Consider the following 16,173-nt stretch of genomic DNA (forward strand, 5'->3'; position numbering starts at 1 on the left):
TCACCCCTCCCCACACTACATGCCTGAGTGGTGACAGTTTGGCCACTCTATTGCATCCAGGGACCTCAACTCATGTGCAGTCATTGTCCTAACTTTCATTCCAAGGCCTTGTGCTCAGCTTGACCCATGGGGCGCAATTGTCAAAAAGCAGTTCAGCATAGAGTGAAAGATTAGGAGTGCTATCCTTGTTCAGTGTCCCATGGATACCATTCTAAGGAGATATTGTAACTTGCTCAGTCTGGCAATGGTACTGCCACACCATGATAGTATTTAATTTGGAGTTCTGTACACCAGGAGTTAAATACTGAGCAGCAATCATTGGCACCCTCACACATAAGTGCTGCTTGACTCTGCACAATTGCATGTCTAATCTGGCTCCAAGCATGTCAGTGGAGTTCAAGCTAAACGGCCTCAGCTGCATTGGTGTATTGGTCATTGACATGTTTCTCCATTAGCTTTGCCCCTGCCTGTATCCTGCCACTATACACCCAATTCCCCATGATTGCTGGAGCATTCAGTCTGTGCTGATTTCCCACATCCTTCCCACATCGATTACCAACCACACTGAAGCTTGTGCCTTGGACTTTGCTTCCCAATGGGCAACCCTTCAAAGAGGCCCATGCACCCAGCACCTGAAGGCAGCTTCGAAGAAGCTGCTGTGTAGGCTTGCCTGTGTCGCGCCCAACCCCCTCCTTCCATCTGAAGATGCTCTGCGAGTGCTGCGCCATCTTGAGTGCACTCACCTCCGAGCTGCCCTCAGAGTTCTGTTCGGCAGTTGCACACCTTTTGAAGCCAGACGTACATTGTGCCGTTCTGCATCACTCGCTGTGGAAATTAAATTTGATGTGGGGGTACGATTCCGATGTCTATGGCCTTCTCGAGATATTTTCTAATGGTGCCGTGAACTGGAGTGGAAAATCCCGGCCTGATTTGAGTTTTGCAGGCATGAGCTGGTTGGTTACGGTCAGAAATTTGCCTATTGCAAACAGCCAAAGAGACGTGCTGTTTGATACGGTCCGTTTGTCATTGGAACATACAGCCTAAATGTTTGGCATCACACCCACATTGAAATTCATAGAGCACATTCCTCATTTGTATGATGTTCAGAATGCCTTTTGGCTTGATGGCATCATCCTGATAGTCGAGAATACCACTTGTGATGCAACTGCATAGTAACAGTGTACAACGGCTAGCTTCTCCTGTTGCACAAATATTTGAGAGACCTTGGGCTGGATTCTCCGCAGCCCAGCGCCAAAATTGCATTTGCCGCGGGGGCTGAGAATCGATGTTTACGGGGGGTCGTGCCTGGCGCCGCTCCCGCCATTCTCCGGTCCCCGGAAAATCACTCGCACACGGATTACGCGGCGCGGCTGGGGGGCCATTGACAGAGGCCCCCCAAAGATTCTCCAGCGTGGATCTAACCACGTATTGCCAGTCAGGAACCTCGGGTGGCGGCTGCAGACTCAGTCCGCGGCCGCCCTGTTGCAGGGCGGGGGCATCGAACACCGGAGGGGGGCCTCATGGTCATCTGGGGCAGCGATCGGGCAGCTCGGATCCGCGGGCGTGCATCATCTCGGGGGGGGGGGCGTACATTGTCGATGTCGATCCGCGGTACCGACCGGAAGTGCGTATCCGCAGCCAGAACTACGAGAAGCACTCCGGGGCCCTGCTAGCCTCCAGAAGGTAAGTGAATCGTTCTTGACTTTTTTAAGGAAAGTCAAGAGTGAAACGCCAGCGTTTTTACCCCGGCATGGGGACATAGCCCCATTTTTGGAGAATTCAGCCGCTTGCCCTTTCCGAGTAATCTGAGGTGGACTAGGTTCTTTCAGCGCCATAAATGGGCAGCCTTATGTCCATTGATGAGGTTGCACAATATTCGGCAATGATCTGATCAGCATAACCATAATATTGCTAAATGGCTTTGATGCGTCTTATTTCAGAACCAAACTTGCTGATTGTGCTATGGATTACACTGAAAACCAATTTGAGATCATCAGTGCAATGATGAAAAGCATCTATGATATGTCTCTTTTTCAGCAATACTAAATATCTACATGCATTTGAACAGAGTTTCTCGACCTTTCCATTTACAAGTAATTAAGCAGACTGGAAATTATTTCACTTGAAAACAGGGTGCCTTCGAAGAGAAAGAACATTTTCAATGGAACCTTCTGTTTTCTCCAGTAGCTAAAAAAGTTAAAGTACCCAAATCTGAGGAAAAACTGAAGAAACTCAAAATCATTAAAGTGGAAAAAAGAGTACAGAAATTAAAGAAAGTGGAAAAAATGCCCAAGAAAGAGGAAGAAACAAAGCCCAAGCTCCAAGTGAAGAAGGAAAAGGTCATCAAACGTGAAAAATCTAAGTCTGAAATGGATAAAAAAGGTAAAAAGAGAGAGACGGAGCCTGCAGAACTGAAGAGTGAGAAAGTAGGCAAAAGGAAGGAAAAAGTGAAAGACACCAAAGAAGACAAGCCAAAATCAAAGGATAAAGGTGAAAAGGCAAATAATGACAAAAAGTCTGTAAGCAATAAAAGTCAAAGTAAGGCACCTGAGAGACAAAAGAAAAAACATGGGGCATAAATTCAATTTTTACAAGTGACAACTGTAAAAGAAAAATTAATTGAGTCCACTATTGTCTTTATTTTGAATAGCAGTGGAAGGTACAACAATTAAAATCATTTTGACCTTTTCACAATATTCATATTGAAACCTTAACCAAGGATTATTCTGACAGCGAATACTTGGTTCTTCATGCCCTATATCATGTGCCTCATTTGTGTGATTCAGATGCCTGAAAAACAAGGTGAACTAATATGCTTTTAAGTGGGTCTATTTATGTGTGTTTGTCCTGAAAATCATTTTGGGATGGAATTCAGCAGCACGCACCTCCATTTTGGGGCTCATAGGTATTTGGAACCAAGAAACAATGAGGAAAGAAAATACCCTTTTCAGCACAAATTCAGCATGCCCATTTTAACCAGCATGAAATCCATTCAGCGAAACTAATAATTATTATTTTAATTGTCTGCGAAAATAAAGGTGAGCTCATGGAAAGCATTATCCAAGCTGTTTGCAAGGAGAGGACATTTTTTTTTAACCTAATGTTTTTCACCACGGAAAATATGTTGTTGCTAGTTGCCTGCCAAGTAATTTTGTAAAGCTCATGATTTATCAATTAATTTGGCTTGTCAAATAATATAAATATACTTCATAGAGTTTCAGCTTGCACCTAATTTGCATTTTGGCAATTTAGAAAAGGCTCTCAGGAGTAAAAAGAGAGTTGAAGACCTCTGAGAAAGAATTAATATCATGTGCAGTTCAAGAGGCTTTGGATGTAGAACCCGCCCGGTAACTCAGGAGTCAGGTCCCAATGAGATTTTTAAGCTCACTTAAGTCACATAAGACTTATAGTCTTAAAGAAGTCACAGGCATTACCAGAATGCAGTTAGGCACAGTGATACTTTTTTAAAATCCCACTACATCTCCTGAAAATAAAAATATGCTTGATTCTCTTTCATGCATTTTTACAACATTTCATTTGATGGTGAGCCAATGGGCCATGAAGAGAAAGCATAATGTAAACAACAATATTGCATCAATTTGTTCTTTGTTCACTTCATCCATTCCAAAAATAACTTGAATTAGGGGTGGTTCTTCGGTTTTGCAAATTTTCTTTATTCTAAGTTATAAATGATAGAAAATTGAAACAAAATGGTGAATACTGGTCTGGCCTTTGATGCCAAAAGATTTTAATACAACATTAAATTTGAAGAAAATGAATCACAAGCATATCAGAATTGCTAAGTTAATGTAAAATATAATTATTTTGTTTACTCCATCGTAACTGGTAGTGTTCAGAACAGTTTGTTCTGTTCCCTTTACAACTGAAGCTCATGGAACCAAATCCACAATTTCAGTTAGCTTTCACTCTGTTCATTGTATGTGGTCTTCATTGCTGTCTTTTTTTCCCTTCTGCTCTGCCAGATCAGTATCAGTTCTGTCGCTATGTGATTGACATGTACACTCATGGGGATATTTATCCAGGTACATTTATAATGCTTATAACGTTTCTTACTAAATCTGACTCCCTGCCCATGTTTCACACACTGATAATGTTTAATTTTCTAGATTCTGATACTTGAGATTATGATTAGTATTGTAGGTAACACCTACATATATTGCAAATTCAAATTGCCCCAAGGATTTGGCCATAATATTTTTATTTGGAAAGTAAACGTTATATTAAATAACATAGTATCCAGGCAATTATCATTCATAATATTCATAGAACTCCCTGCAGAATTTTCTTTTGACTTGAAAGGACAGCACATCTTCTTTTAATGAAGCATATTTTTCACATAAAGATTGGAGGAGCAAAAGGTTTAAGGTATGAATTGTGAAAGGCCTTGGTACATATAAGTCAGAAGCTAATATTCTTACACCGCAATGTTTGATAATGTTATTTAAAAAGAAACAATAAAATAGTAGACTCCAGCATGGCAGAAAATTAGATGGCCTTTTATTTTCACTGCTTTTTTCCGAAACAATTCCAGCGTAAAAACACTTGTGCCACTTACTTCATTGTTTGTATGTCAATTAACCATCACCATGAACTCAAACATGGAAGCAGGAGCAAAGAGAAAGGTTTTCTTCGTTTTGCTTTGCCATTTGTATTTAGTAAAAATATTGTGCAAATTGTGTCCCACAATGCACAGGCAAATATTGTGCAATGACATTTGCCCGAGTGATTCCATTCTACTGAAATAATTCTTTGGCATAGTTAAGGAGCTCCAAAAAGATGAGACTGTTGCGTTATCTGTCTTTATCCCTCATCCAAATTACAGCTGAATTTGTAGCTCTTCTTTCTCCACTGCAGTTTTAATTTTCCAATACGTGAAATAACCACATTGGCATTAAAAATGTTGTTTATGCACTTAGATTAAATCTACATCTGACAAAATTAACACTTATTTTGTTAGTTCTATGAAATGAAGTGTGAACACCCAATTAAGCTATTTGATGCTTTTCGTCATGTCACTTTCAGTTTTGCACATGCACTAAAGATTTTAGCAGACATCCAAATGAGTTCTTTTTGTATTCATTTCTATGCATTGCAACAGAAGAAAATAGTCAGCGAGTGATTATTATCAAAGTTTGGGGGAAAATAAAGATGAATTTATGGATCAGGTATCTTTCACCGAATGCAAATTTAAGAGATGATCTGAACTGTGGAATCATCCAATACATTTTTGTATATAATTTGCGAGACAGTTGTGAATGGCCATATAGATTCTGAATTCATACACTTAGTTGCCAGAATAACAAAAGATTCTAAATGTTTAATTTGGTCACCATGGTTTCAGATGTAATTATTCAGGATTTTTAGAAAATGCTTGTCTGATAACGTGCAGCATTGTACTTCAGCAGATGAACATCAGATTCCTAGAGGCTTGGGCTATACTATACATTTAAATTGTGTAATACAGGTCGGACGATTGGATCTTTCCACATGTTGTGGTTGTCTGCCTGCTGTCTTTGAACTAAATATATTTCTATATTTCTGAAATGGGTGCAAGGATATTTTGGACAATAATTAATTGCAGTTTTCATTTTGGACTTTAACTCACATTTATACTATACGTGTATATGAATAGAAAATTTTACTAAATATGTGAAAGCCAGATCTGAAAGGCAGATCTGGACTAAGGGATACTTTGAACTAGAACAAAGTAACAAGAAATTTGTATCTGATAAGCAAGGGAGTTCATCCAGGCCTCGTAAGGAATCCTAGATTCTCCCCAGCCTGGCTGCCCTTTCTTGTCCACCACTGGAAACATTTCGAAGAATCACATCCTGGCTCTAACCTTATATTGGGACAGTTTCTTTTGAGAGCCTCCTATCCAATTTTTCGCTCCCGCCAACTTGCTGTTTTCCACTCCTGCTGACATATAGCGAGAGGAACTGCCGACAAATGTAAATGAGGACCTGGAGTTAAAATGACTCTGGTCTCAGGCCAAGGATTCCACTCAGTTCCCAGCCAGTCATGTCTCTGCCAACTTTGAATGCTCCAAACTTTAATTGGTTCCTATTGTTCTGAAAGAGTGAGAATTGGACCTGATTTTAAGGGGGGCTATTTTTAAGCTAGTACTGAGCTAAAGGTGATCTGGTTTTATTACTAGTACTGAACAGTGTTCAGAAATAGTATTTCATTTTTAATGGAGGCCTTACATTTCTCTTAAAACATTCTGTGCTGTTATGTATTTCAATATGTGCTTATCAAATGTTCAATAATTCCTAGGCACCAGTGATTACTTTTCTTAATGATGAGAATGACCTTGCTACTGTTATTACTTATTGAACTTTTCTCAATCATTGAAGACTCTTTCCAATGAAAAGTTCTGTAATTAGCTTCAGCTACCAATAAAGTTTGAATATGAACATGATTTGATGCTTGGTTGATTTATTTACTTTAAACCCTCAAAATAGTTTCATAATCCAAATGTTATAGTTCTTATGCAACAATCTGACGATTAAAATATATTAACTTGTGTAACTGCTGCATCTGTACAGTTCAAATCATGTTCATACGATACATGATCATTTGTTCTGTTGCATGTTTCCATTTACCTGTTTGTCGATTTGATCAAAAAATAATAAAAACTTTTGCACAAACTAATCTTTTAAAATTCTGGTGTACAAACTAATCACTGTTATTGCCATTTGCTACTCAGTTATGCAATGTAATTCAACTAACCCATGATTTGACTTTACTCAGAATAATATGAAGTACACTGGAAAGAATTGCTTGGCAATGAGCACTTCATATGATTGCGTTTGTGATTGCAGAGACATGGCTGTAGGATGGCCAAAGGTGCTCAACATTTAAAAAGGACAGGCAGAAAGAAAAAGGTGGTGGGATAGCGTTTAGTTAAGGATGAAATCAAAGCAATCGTGAGAAAGGATATTGGCTCAGATAAGCTAAATGTAGAATCAGTCTGGGTGGAGTTAAGGAGGAACAAGGGGTGGGAAAAATTAGCGGGAGTTGTATACAGTAGTGCTGTGGTATAGGGACGGCATTAAACAGGCTATGCTTCTAAGAAGGGTGTTACAGAAATCATGGTGATTTTAATCTACATATAGACTGGGCAAATCACATTAGCAATAATTCTGTTGTAGATGAATTCCTAGAGTGTGTATGAGGTCTTTTTGGCCAGTATGCGGAGGAACCAACCAGGGAATAGATTATCCTAGATTTGGTATTGCGCAATGAGAAGGGGTTAATTAATAATCTTGGGCGGAGTTCTTGAGGGAACAGTGACCACAACATGATCAAATTCTTTATTGAGATGGAAAAGGTTCCAGCAGATTGGAGGGTGGCAAATGTAACCCCACTATTTAAAAAAAGGAGGAGGCAGGAGAAAACAGGGAGTTAGAGACCGGTTAGTCTAACATCAGTAGTAGGAAAAATGCAAAAGTCTATTACAAAGATGTGATGACAGGACACAAAGAAAATATCAATAGGATTAGCATCACCTGCTAATGCTCGCATTCCTAGCATTGCTTGGCATCTTTGAATTTGTCTATATATGTGTTTCTGGAACAGACCTCTGCATTCACCTGAGGAAGGAGCAGCACTCCAAAAGCTAGTGACATCGTAACAAACCTGTTGGACTTTAACCTGGTGTTGTAAGACTTCGTACTGTAATAGGATTAGACAAAGTCATTATGGATTTATGAAAGGGAAACCATGTGCGGGATTCTCCGACCCCCCCCGACGGGTCGGAGAATCGTCGGGAGCTGATGTCAATCTCGCCCTCGCCGTGTCCCGAAGTCTCCACCACCAGAGATTCGGCAGGGGTGGGAATCGCGCTGCGCCGGTCGGCGGGCCCACCCCCGCCGATTCTCCGGCCCGCGATGGGCCGAAGTCGCGCTTCTGGAATGCCTGTCCCTCCAGCGTGGATGAAACCATCTTTTGAACGGCGGGACAAGGCGGCGCGGGCGGGCTCCGGGGTCCTGGGGGGGCGGGGGGCGTGGGGCGATCAGGCCCCGGGGGGTGCCCCCACGGTGGCCTGGCCCGCGATCGGGGCCCAGTGGTCCGCGGGCGGGCCTGTGCCGTGGGGGCACTCTTTTTCTTCCGCCTTCGCCATGGTCTTCACTATGGCAGAGGTGGAAGAGACCCCCTCCACTGCGCATGCGCGGGGATGCTGTGAGCAGCCGCTGACGCTCCCGCGCATGCGTGGAACCGCGTCGCCCGGCGAAGACCTTTCGGCCCCGGCTGGCGTGGCGCCTCTGTCTTCATGGTAGAGAATAGTAAACATTTTCCAAAAATTGCAGTTAATGCAGAGGAAGTTGGTGCAATAACCATCACTAGGGAGAAGGTATTGGATAATGGTATTAAATGTAGATAAGTCGCCAGGACCTGATGGCCCTCATCCTAGGGTATTAAAAGTGATGGCAGCAGAGATAGTGGATGCATTAGTTGTAATATTTCAAAATTCCCTGGATTCTGGAAAGGTCCTGGTGGATTGGAAATGTGACACCCCTATTCAAAAAGGGAGAGAGGTAAAATGTAGGGAACTATAGACTGGTTAGCTTGACTTCTCTGGTGGAGAAGTTGCTGGAATCAATCATTAAGGAGGAGATGACTGAACATTTCGAAAGACAAAGTTCAGTCCACCATTGTCAGCAAGGTTTTATGAAATGTAAATCATGCTTGACAAACTTGCTTGACTTTTTGAGCACGTAACCAGCAAAGTGGATAATGGGGAAGCCGTGGATGTGGTATATCTTGTCATGATATGCAAACATGCAGCTAATGAACACATAGAATAGGACGCGACCAATGAGCAGTCAGGACACTCAGGAGTGGTATCTCACTAAAAAGGAGATGAGGCACTCACACCCTGCCTCTTTCCACAGACCAACATCTACAGAGTGAGACAGGGTGTATCCTCAGCATCACACCCCAGCACGTGGCTTAGAGCAAGGCTGGTTCAGTTAGACTGAGTTACTACATTCAGATTAGCAGAGAGTCAAACTCACTGAGAACTGTGCTAATAGTTCAATAAAACACATTGAACTCAGTTCAACGTCTGGAGCATCTTTTACTCAAAACTGCATCAAGTGGCAGCTTGTGTTATTCCAAATTACATAACACAACATATCTAGAATTCCAGAAGGCGTTTGACAAGGTTCCGCATAAAATAAGGTGAGATCGCAGGGAATAGGGGATAGTGTACTAGATTGGTTTGAGGATTGGCTGAGTGACAGAAAGCAGAGGGTTGTGATAAATGTGTCCTTCTCTGGCAGGGGTCTGTCCTCGGACCTCAACTGTTTACAATCTGTATAAATGTTCTGCAAGTAGGGACAGAGTGTAACATAGCAACATTTGTGGATGATACTAAAATAGGTTGGAAAGCAGGCAGTGAAGAGAATATAAAGAGTTTACAGATGGCTATAGATAGGCTAGAAGGGTCCAACATTTGGCAAATGGAGTTTAATGTGAGGTTATCCATTTTGGCCTAAAAATAGAAAGGCAAATTATTATCGAAATGGAAAGTAGATTCAAAATACATCCGGGCAGCGGGATCTCTGTCTTTGTTCATGAATTGCAGAAAGCCGGTATGCAGGTACAGCATATAATTAAAAAGGCAAATGGAATGTTAGCATTTATTACAAAAAGACTGGAGTATAGAAATTGAGAGGTGTTGTTGCAAAGGTACAGGCTGTTGATGAGACCACATCTAGAGTATTGTGTCTAGTTTTCAACTCTTTATTTGAGGAAGGTTGTGGTGGCGCTGGAGGTATTTCAGAGGAGGTTCACCGGATTGATTCCGGGGATGAAGGGGTTGACATATGAGGAGAGATTGAACAGTTTGGGCTCATACTCACTGGAGTTTAGAAGAATGAGAGAGGATCTGATCGAGATATATAAAATACTAAGAGGGATTAATAAAGTAAATGTCAACCAAATGTTCCCCCTTGTGGGGCAATGTAGAACGAGAGGTCACAGATATAGGTTGAGAGGCGGTAGATTTAAAACTGAGATAAGGAGGAACTACTTCTTGCAGAGGGTGATGAATTTGTGGAACACGTGGCCCATAATGAGGTGGAGTCTGAATCAGTAAATGGTTTCAAGAAAGAGGTAGATATATTTCTGATTAAAAAACTGGTTAAAGGCGATAAGGTGAGGAGGTGGATGTGAGACCAGGAAGAGATCAGCTATGGTCTGATTGAATGGCAGAGCAGTTCATGCCTACTTCTGCTTCTAATATCTATGTACCTATGTACATTTGGATTTCAGAAAGCTTTTGATAAAGTCCCACATAAAAGAGGTTAGTGTGCAAAATTAAAGCTCATGGGATTGGGGCTGATAAATTAGCATGGATTGAGAATTGGTTGGCAGACAAAGGGTAGGAATTTTATGTAATTTGTGTGATTTCAAGAAGGAATTTGATATAGCTGTTGGGGCTAAAGGGATCAAAGAATATGGGGGGAAGGCGGGTATTGAATTTAATGATCAGCCATGATCATAATGAATGACGGAGCAGGCTTGAAGGGCCGAATGGCCTCTTCATGCTTCCATTTTCTATGCATATATGTTTTTGGAGTCACAGGCGGTGACTATAGTGTGGGTCATTGGGATTCATGCTTGGATCCCAGCTATTTGCAATATACATCAATGATTTGGATGATGGAACCAAATGTAACATTTCCGAGTTTGCTGATGACACAAAACCTGGGGGAATGTGAGTGGTGAGGAGGTTGTTAAGAGGCTTCAAGGTGATTGAGACAAGTATGATCAGTGGGCAAATACATGGCAAGTGCAGTACAACAGGGATAACTATGAAATTATCTCAAAAGTCATTCAGAATAAAATACAAACATCTTCAGTTTCTCAGCTTTTTAGGAGGCCACTTTTCTTGAAATACGGTTGGTTCAGTGTCAAATATAATTAGAAAGGTGGTCACTGAATGATTGTAAAGTGCAAAGTGAAAGATAGATGCAAAGTTTGCTCAAGGGTCCATTATAATTGAGGTTTTTTTTGGTGTGACTGGAGTGATATTCTAGGCTGGAAGCATCAAAATGCTCTCGACAATTATGCTGCGGCAAATGCCTTAAATTATTTCTCAGATGACATAATTTTAACTTGACACTTATAGTACACTGACACGCCCAATTAGAAATTGGTTGAAATCACTGAAAGCTGCAGTCTCAACGTGGCAATTTTTCTATGCCAGCATACAGTAACTCATACTGAGGAATGTGACAACATATGCTGTCAGTGTTAAAGGTGAAAAGGAGAATCAAGAAGGAAAGAAAGAAAACTGGATTGGGATTGTTTATTCTATTCCAATAACTTATAACATTCAAAGACATTTTCTGTGGGAGTAAGCCTACTCCACCCATTACAGGGAATGAATGTACATGTGGACCTAGGTCACTGAAAACACAACAGAATTGGAGGAAACACATAAATGTGTTGAAAAGCATGATCAGGAAAAGACAAACTTGTGCCCAATAACATAAATAAATTGAATTTACATTATTTTAATGCAGTAAAACATCCCAAGGATGTCATCAAGACCAACATTTGACACTTAACCATGTAAGAAGACATTAGAACAGATGAGAGGTCAATTTCATGGAGCATCTTAAAAGCGGAGAGAAAGCTAGAGAGATGGAAAGGTTTGTGGTGGGAATTCCAGAACTTACATTCGAGGCAGATTTAAGCCAGGCTGCCAAGAGTGGAGTCATTAAAATAATTATTTATTTATTATAAATTTAGAGTTCCCAATTCATTTTTTCCAGTTAAGGAGCGATTTTGCATGGTCAATCCACCTACCCTGCACATCCTTGGGTTGTGGAGAATGTGTAAACTCTACACGAACAGTGACCCAGAGCCGGGATCGAACCTGGTGAGTCGTTATGTTGTAGGTGTAACATAAGCGGCTTCCTTGTGGTGCACTTGACAAAGGAAGGTTCAGACGTGGAGACAACTTCAACATGTTTATTAAACTATTTACACTTCTATTACTCAAGTTCGACACTACTGCTAATCCTACTATAGCTACCCAGACTGACTAACCAGCTGCTGCAATCCACGTGGTGGGTGTAATATTGAATCAACCCTGTGTCTGTTCTCACTGACTGTCTCCACTGGAAAGAGGCAGATCATGTGTGTGGTGTCCTTTATATATGGGTTGGTGTAATGCCCCCCCTGTGGTCGTGTCACCTACTTGTGTATCGTGAATGTCTATTGGTCATGTCCTATCTACTTGATCTATTGGTTTAGTGTGTGTGTGTGATGTTTCTAGTGCTCTCTCTAGTGTCTAGCTAGCCTACATGTATGAGTGGGTTCTCCCAGTGAGCCAGAAAAGACACAGCCAGAGTGAGACAGAACCAAAAGTGAGTTTGGGAATTTGAATCTAGGTGGGATTTGAATCAAATCAGTAAGGTAGCTCCTTTTAAATTAAGCTGGAATTGTGCAGTGTAGGTTAACAAGGGCTGCCCCACCCACTCACATAACTGGTTGGCAGTTAAGCGTCAGTCACTTAAATTTCCCTTGATCTAAAAGCAGGTGGGGGAGGGGAGTCAATTCAGGACAGTTTAAAAAGAGCAACTTGTAAACTCACTCCCAGTGAGTTCTCCCAGTGAGCCAGAGAAGACACAGCCTGAGTGAGACAGAACCAAGAGTGAGTTTGGGAATTTGAATCTAGGTGGGAATTGAATCAAATCAGTAAGGCAGCTCCTTTTAAATTTCAGGAGTTTAAATTAATTTAAATTAAGCTAGAATTGTGCAGTGTAGGTTAACAAGGGCTGCCCCACCCACTCACATAACTGGTTGGCAGTTAAGTGTCAGTCACTTAAATTTCCCTTGATCTAAAAGCAGGTGGGGGAGGGGAGTCAATTCAGGACAGTTTAAAAAGAGCAACTTGTAAACTCAATCCCAGTGAGTTCTCCCAGTGAGCCAGAGAAGACACAGCCAGAGTGAGACAGAACAAAGAGTGAGTTTGGGAATTTGAATCTAGGTGGGAATTCGAAGCTGAGTGGGGAGGAAGTGTTTTTATCCCTGGTAAGTGACTGGTAAGTAGTGCTTCTGTTTTTCTGTTTCTTTTCATTGTTTATTTATTTATTTAATTTTTGGGGGGAAATTGTAATTGTTGAAGTTAACCAAAGGTTTAAGACATGGCAGGAGATCTCAGACCCGTGTCATGCTCCTCGTGTGCGATGTGGGAGCTCAGGGACACGTCCACTGCCCTGGCTCCTTCACGTGCAAGAAATGTGTCCAGTTGCAGCTCCTGTTAGACCGCTTGACGGGTCTGGAGCTGCGGATGGACTCACTTTGGAGCATCCGCAATGCTGAGGACGTCGTGGATAGCACGTTTAGCGAGTTAGTCACACCGCAAGTGAAAGGTACTGAGGGAGATAGAAAATGGGTGACCAAAAGACAGAGCATGAGTAGAAAGGCAGTGCAGGTGTCCTCTGCGGTCATCTCCCTGCAAAACAGGTATACCGCTTTGGATACTGTTGAGGGAGATGGCTCACCAGGGGAAGCAGCAGCAGCCAGGTTCATGGCACCGTGGCCGGCTCTGCTGCGCAGCTGGGCAGGAAGAGGAATGGCAGGGCTATAGTGATAGGGGACTCAATTGTAAGGGGAATAGACAGGCGGTTCTGCGGATGCAATCGAGACTCCAGGATGGTATGTTGCCTCCCTGGTGCAAGGGTCAAGGATGTCTCGGAGCGACTGCAGGACATTCTGGGGGGGGGGGGGGGAGGGTGAACAGCCAGCTGTTGTGGTGCACATAGGCACCAACGATATAGGTAAAAAATGGAACAAGGTCCTACAAGCTGAATTTAGGGAGTAGGAGTTAAACTAAAAAGTAGGACCTCAAAGGTAGTAATCTCAGGATTGCTACCAGTGCCACGGGCTAGTCAGAGTAGGAATGTCAGGATAGATAGGATGAATGTGTGGCTCGAGAGATGGTGCAAGAGGGAGGGATTCAAATTCCTGGGACATTGCAACTGGTTCTGGGGGAGATGGGAACAGTACAAACCGGACGGTCAGCACCTGGGCAGGACTGGAACTGATGTCCTGGGGGGGGGGGGGGTTTGCTAGAGCTATTGGGGAGAGTTTAAACTACTGTGGCAGGGGGATGGGAACTGATGCAGAAGTTGGAAGGTAGTAAAACGGGGACAGAAACAAAAGGCAGTAAGGGGGAAAGTGTAAGGCAGAGAAGCCATAGTCAAAAATCAGAAAGGGTGACAGTACAAGGTACAGTGACTGAGGGGAGCTCAGTGAATAGGACCAGGAATACTAAAAGGAATAAAACGGGAAGTGAAAACATTAATGGTAAGCGACGCAGCAGGTTGTTACATGAAGATATGGGTTCAACGACAAGGAAAATTAGGAGAAAGGTTAAGAGGAAATATAATTTAGGAGAGGTTACTGATCGAGGTGTTAAGATTCAGAACAGAGGTAAAAAAGTCAACGTAAGTGTACATTACCTGAATGCTCGTAGTATTTGGAATAAGGTAAATGAGTTGATGTCGCAAATCATCGTGAATGACTATGATTTACTGAAACATGGTTAAAGGATGGTCACGACTGGGAGTTAAATATCCGAGGGTATAAAACTATTCAGAAGGACAGAGTGGATGGTAAGGGAGGTAGTGTAGCTCTGTTATTTAAGGATGACATCCGGGCAACAGTAAGGGATGACATCGGTGCTATGGAGGATAAGGTTGAATCCATTTGGGTGGAAATCAGGAATAGTAAGGCGAAAAAGTCACTGATAGGAGTAGTCTATAGGCCACCAAATAGTAACATTATGGTGGGGCAGGCAATAAACAAAGAAATAACTGATGCATGTAGAAATGGTACAGCAGTTATCATGGGGAATTTTAATCTACATGTCGATTGGTTTAACCAGGTCGGTCAAGGCAGCCTTGAGGAGGAGTTTATAGAATGTATCCACGATAATTTCCTAGAACAGTATGTAATGGAACCTACGAGAGAACAAGCGGCCCTAGACCTGGTCCTGTGTAATGTGACAGGATTGATTCAGGATCTCATAGTTAGGGATCCTTTTGGAAGGTGCGATCACAATATGGTGGAATTTAAAATACAGATGGAGGGTGAGAAGATAAAATCAAGCACTAGTGTTTTGTGCTTAAACAAAGGAGATTACAATGGGATGAGAGAAGAACTAGCTAAGGTAGACTGAGAGCAAAGACTTTATGGTGAAACAGTTGAGAACCTTCCAAGCGATTTTTCACAGTGCTCAGCAAAGGTTTATACCAACAAAAAGGAAGGATGGTAAAAAGAGGGAAAATCGAACGTGGATATCTAAGGAAATAAGGGAGAGTATCAAATTGAAGGAAAAAACATACAAAGTAGCAAAGATCAGTGGGAGACTAGAGGACTGGGAAATCTTTAGGGGGCAACAGGAAGCTACTAAAAAAGCTATAAAGAAGAGTAAGATAGATTATGAGAGTAAACCTGCTCAGAATATAAAAACAGACAGTAAAAGCTTCTACAAATATATAAAACAAAAAAGAGTGGCTAAGGTAAATATTGGTCCTTTAGAGGATGAGAAGGGAGATTTAATAATGGGAGATGAGGAAATGGCTGAGGAACTGAACAGGTTTTTTGGCTCGGTCTTCACAGTGGAAGACACAAATAACATGCCAGTGACTGATGGAAATGAGGCTATGACAGGTGAGGACCTTGAGAGGATTGTTATCACCAAGGAGGTAGTGATGGGGCTAAAGGTAGACAAGTCTCCTGGACCTGATGGAATGCATCCCAGAGTGCTAAAAGAGATGGCTAGGGAAATTGCAAATGCACTAGTGATAATTTACCAAAATTCACTAGACTCTGGGGTGGTCCCGGCGGATTGGAAATTAGCAAACGTGACACCACTGTTTAAAAAAGGAGGTAGGCAGAAAGCAGGTAATTATAGGCCAGTGAGCTTAGCTTCGGTAGTAGGGAAGATGCTGGAATCTATCATCAAGGAAGAAATAGCGAGGCATCTGGATGGAAATTGTCCCATTGGGCAGACGCAGCATGGGTTCATAAAGGGCAGGTCGTGCCTAACTAATTTAGTGGAATTTTTTGAGGACATTAACAGTGTGGTAGATAACGGGGAGCCAATGGATGTGGTATATCTGG

The 16,173-nt window shown here is 42.1% G+C and overlaps 1 protein-coding gene across 50 annotated transcripts in view; it reads left to right on the top strand.

The window, feature by feature from the left end:
• Positions 1–16,173, top strand: part of LOC140410753 (uncharacterized) — a 526,658-nt gene that overhangs the window by 2,768 nt on the left and 507,717 nt on the right. For 45 of the 50 annotated variants that reach the window (XM_072499281.1, XM_072499289.1, XM_072499285.1 and 42 more), the window contains exons 2-3: positions 2,185–2,490; positions 3,984–4,043. The exons of 2 other annotated variants lie outside the window; for them this stretch is intronic. In XM_072499281.1, coding sequence (XP_072355382.1) covers positions 2,185–2,490; positions 3,984–4,043 — 366 coding nt within the window. The remainder of the gene's footprint in view (positions 1–2,184; positions 2,491–3,983; positions 4,044–16,173) is intronic. 3 more of the 50 variants (XM_072499300.1, XM_072499311.1, XM_072499284.1) reach the window with 2 other exon arrangements.

The sequence above is a fragment of the Scyliorhinus torazame genome, chromosome 4 (assembly GCF_047496885.1).
Source record: "Scyliorhinus torazame isolate Kashiwa2021f chromosome 4, sScyTor2.1, whole genome shotgun sequence".
In the NCBI taxonomy this organism is placed as follows: domain Eukaryota; kingdom Metazoa; phylum Chordata; class Chondrichthyes; order Carcharhiniformes; family Scyliorhinidae; genus Scyliorhinus; species Scyliorhinus torazame.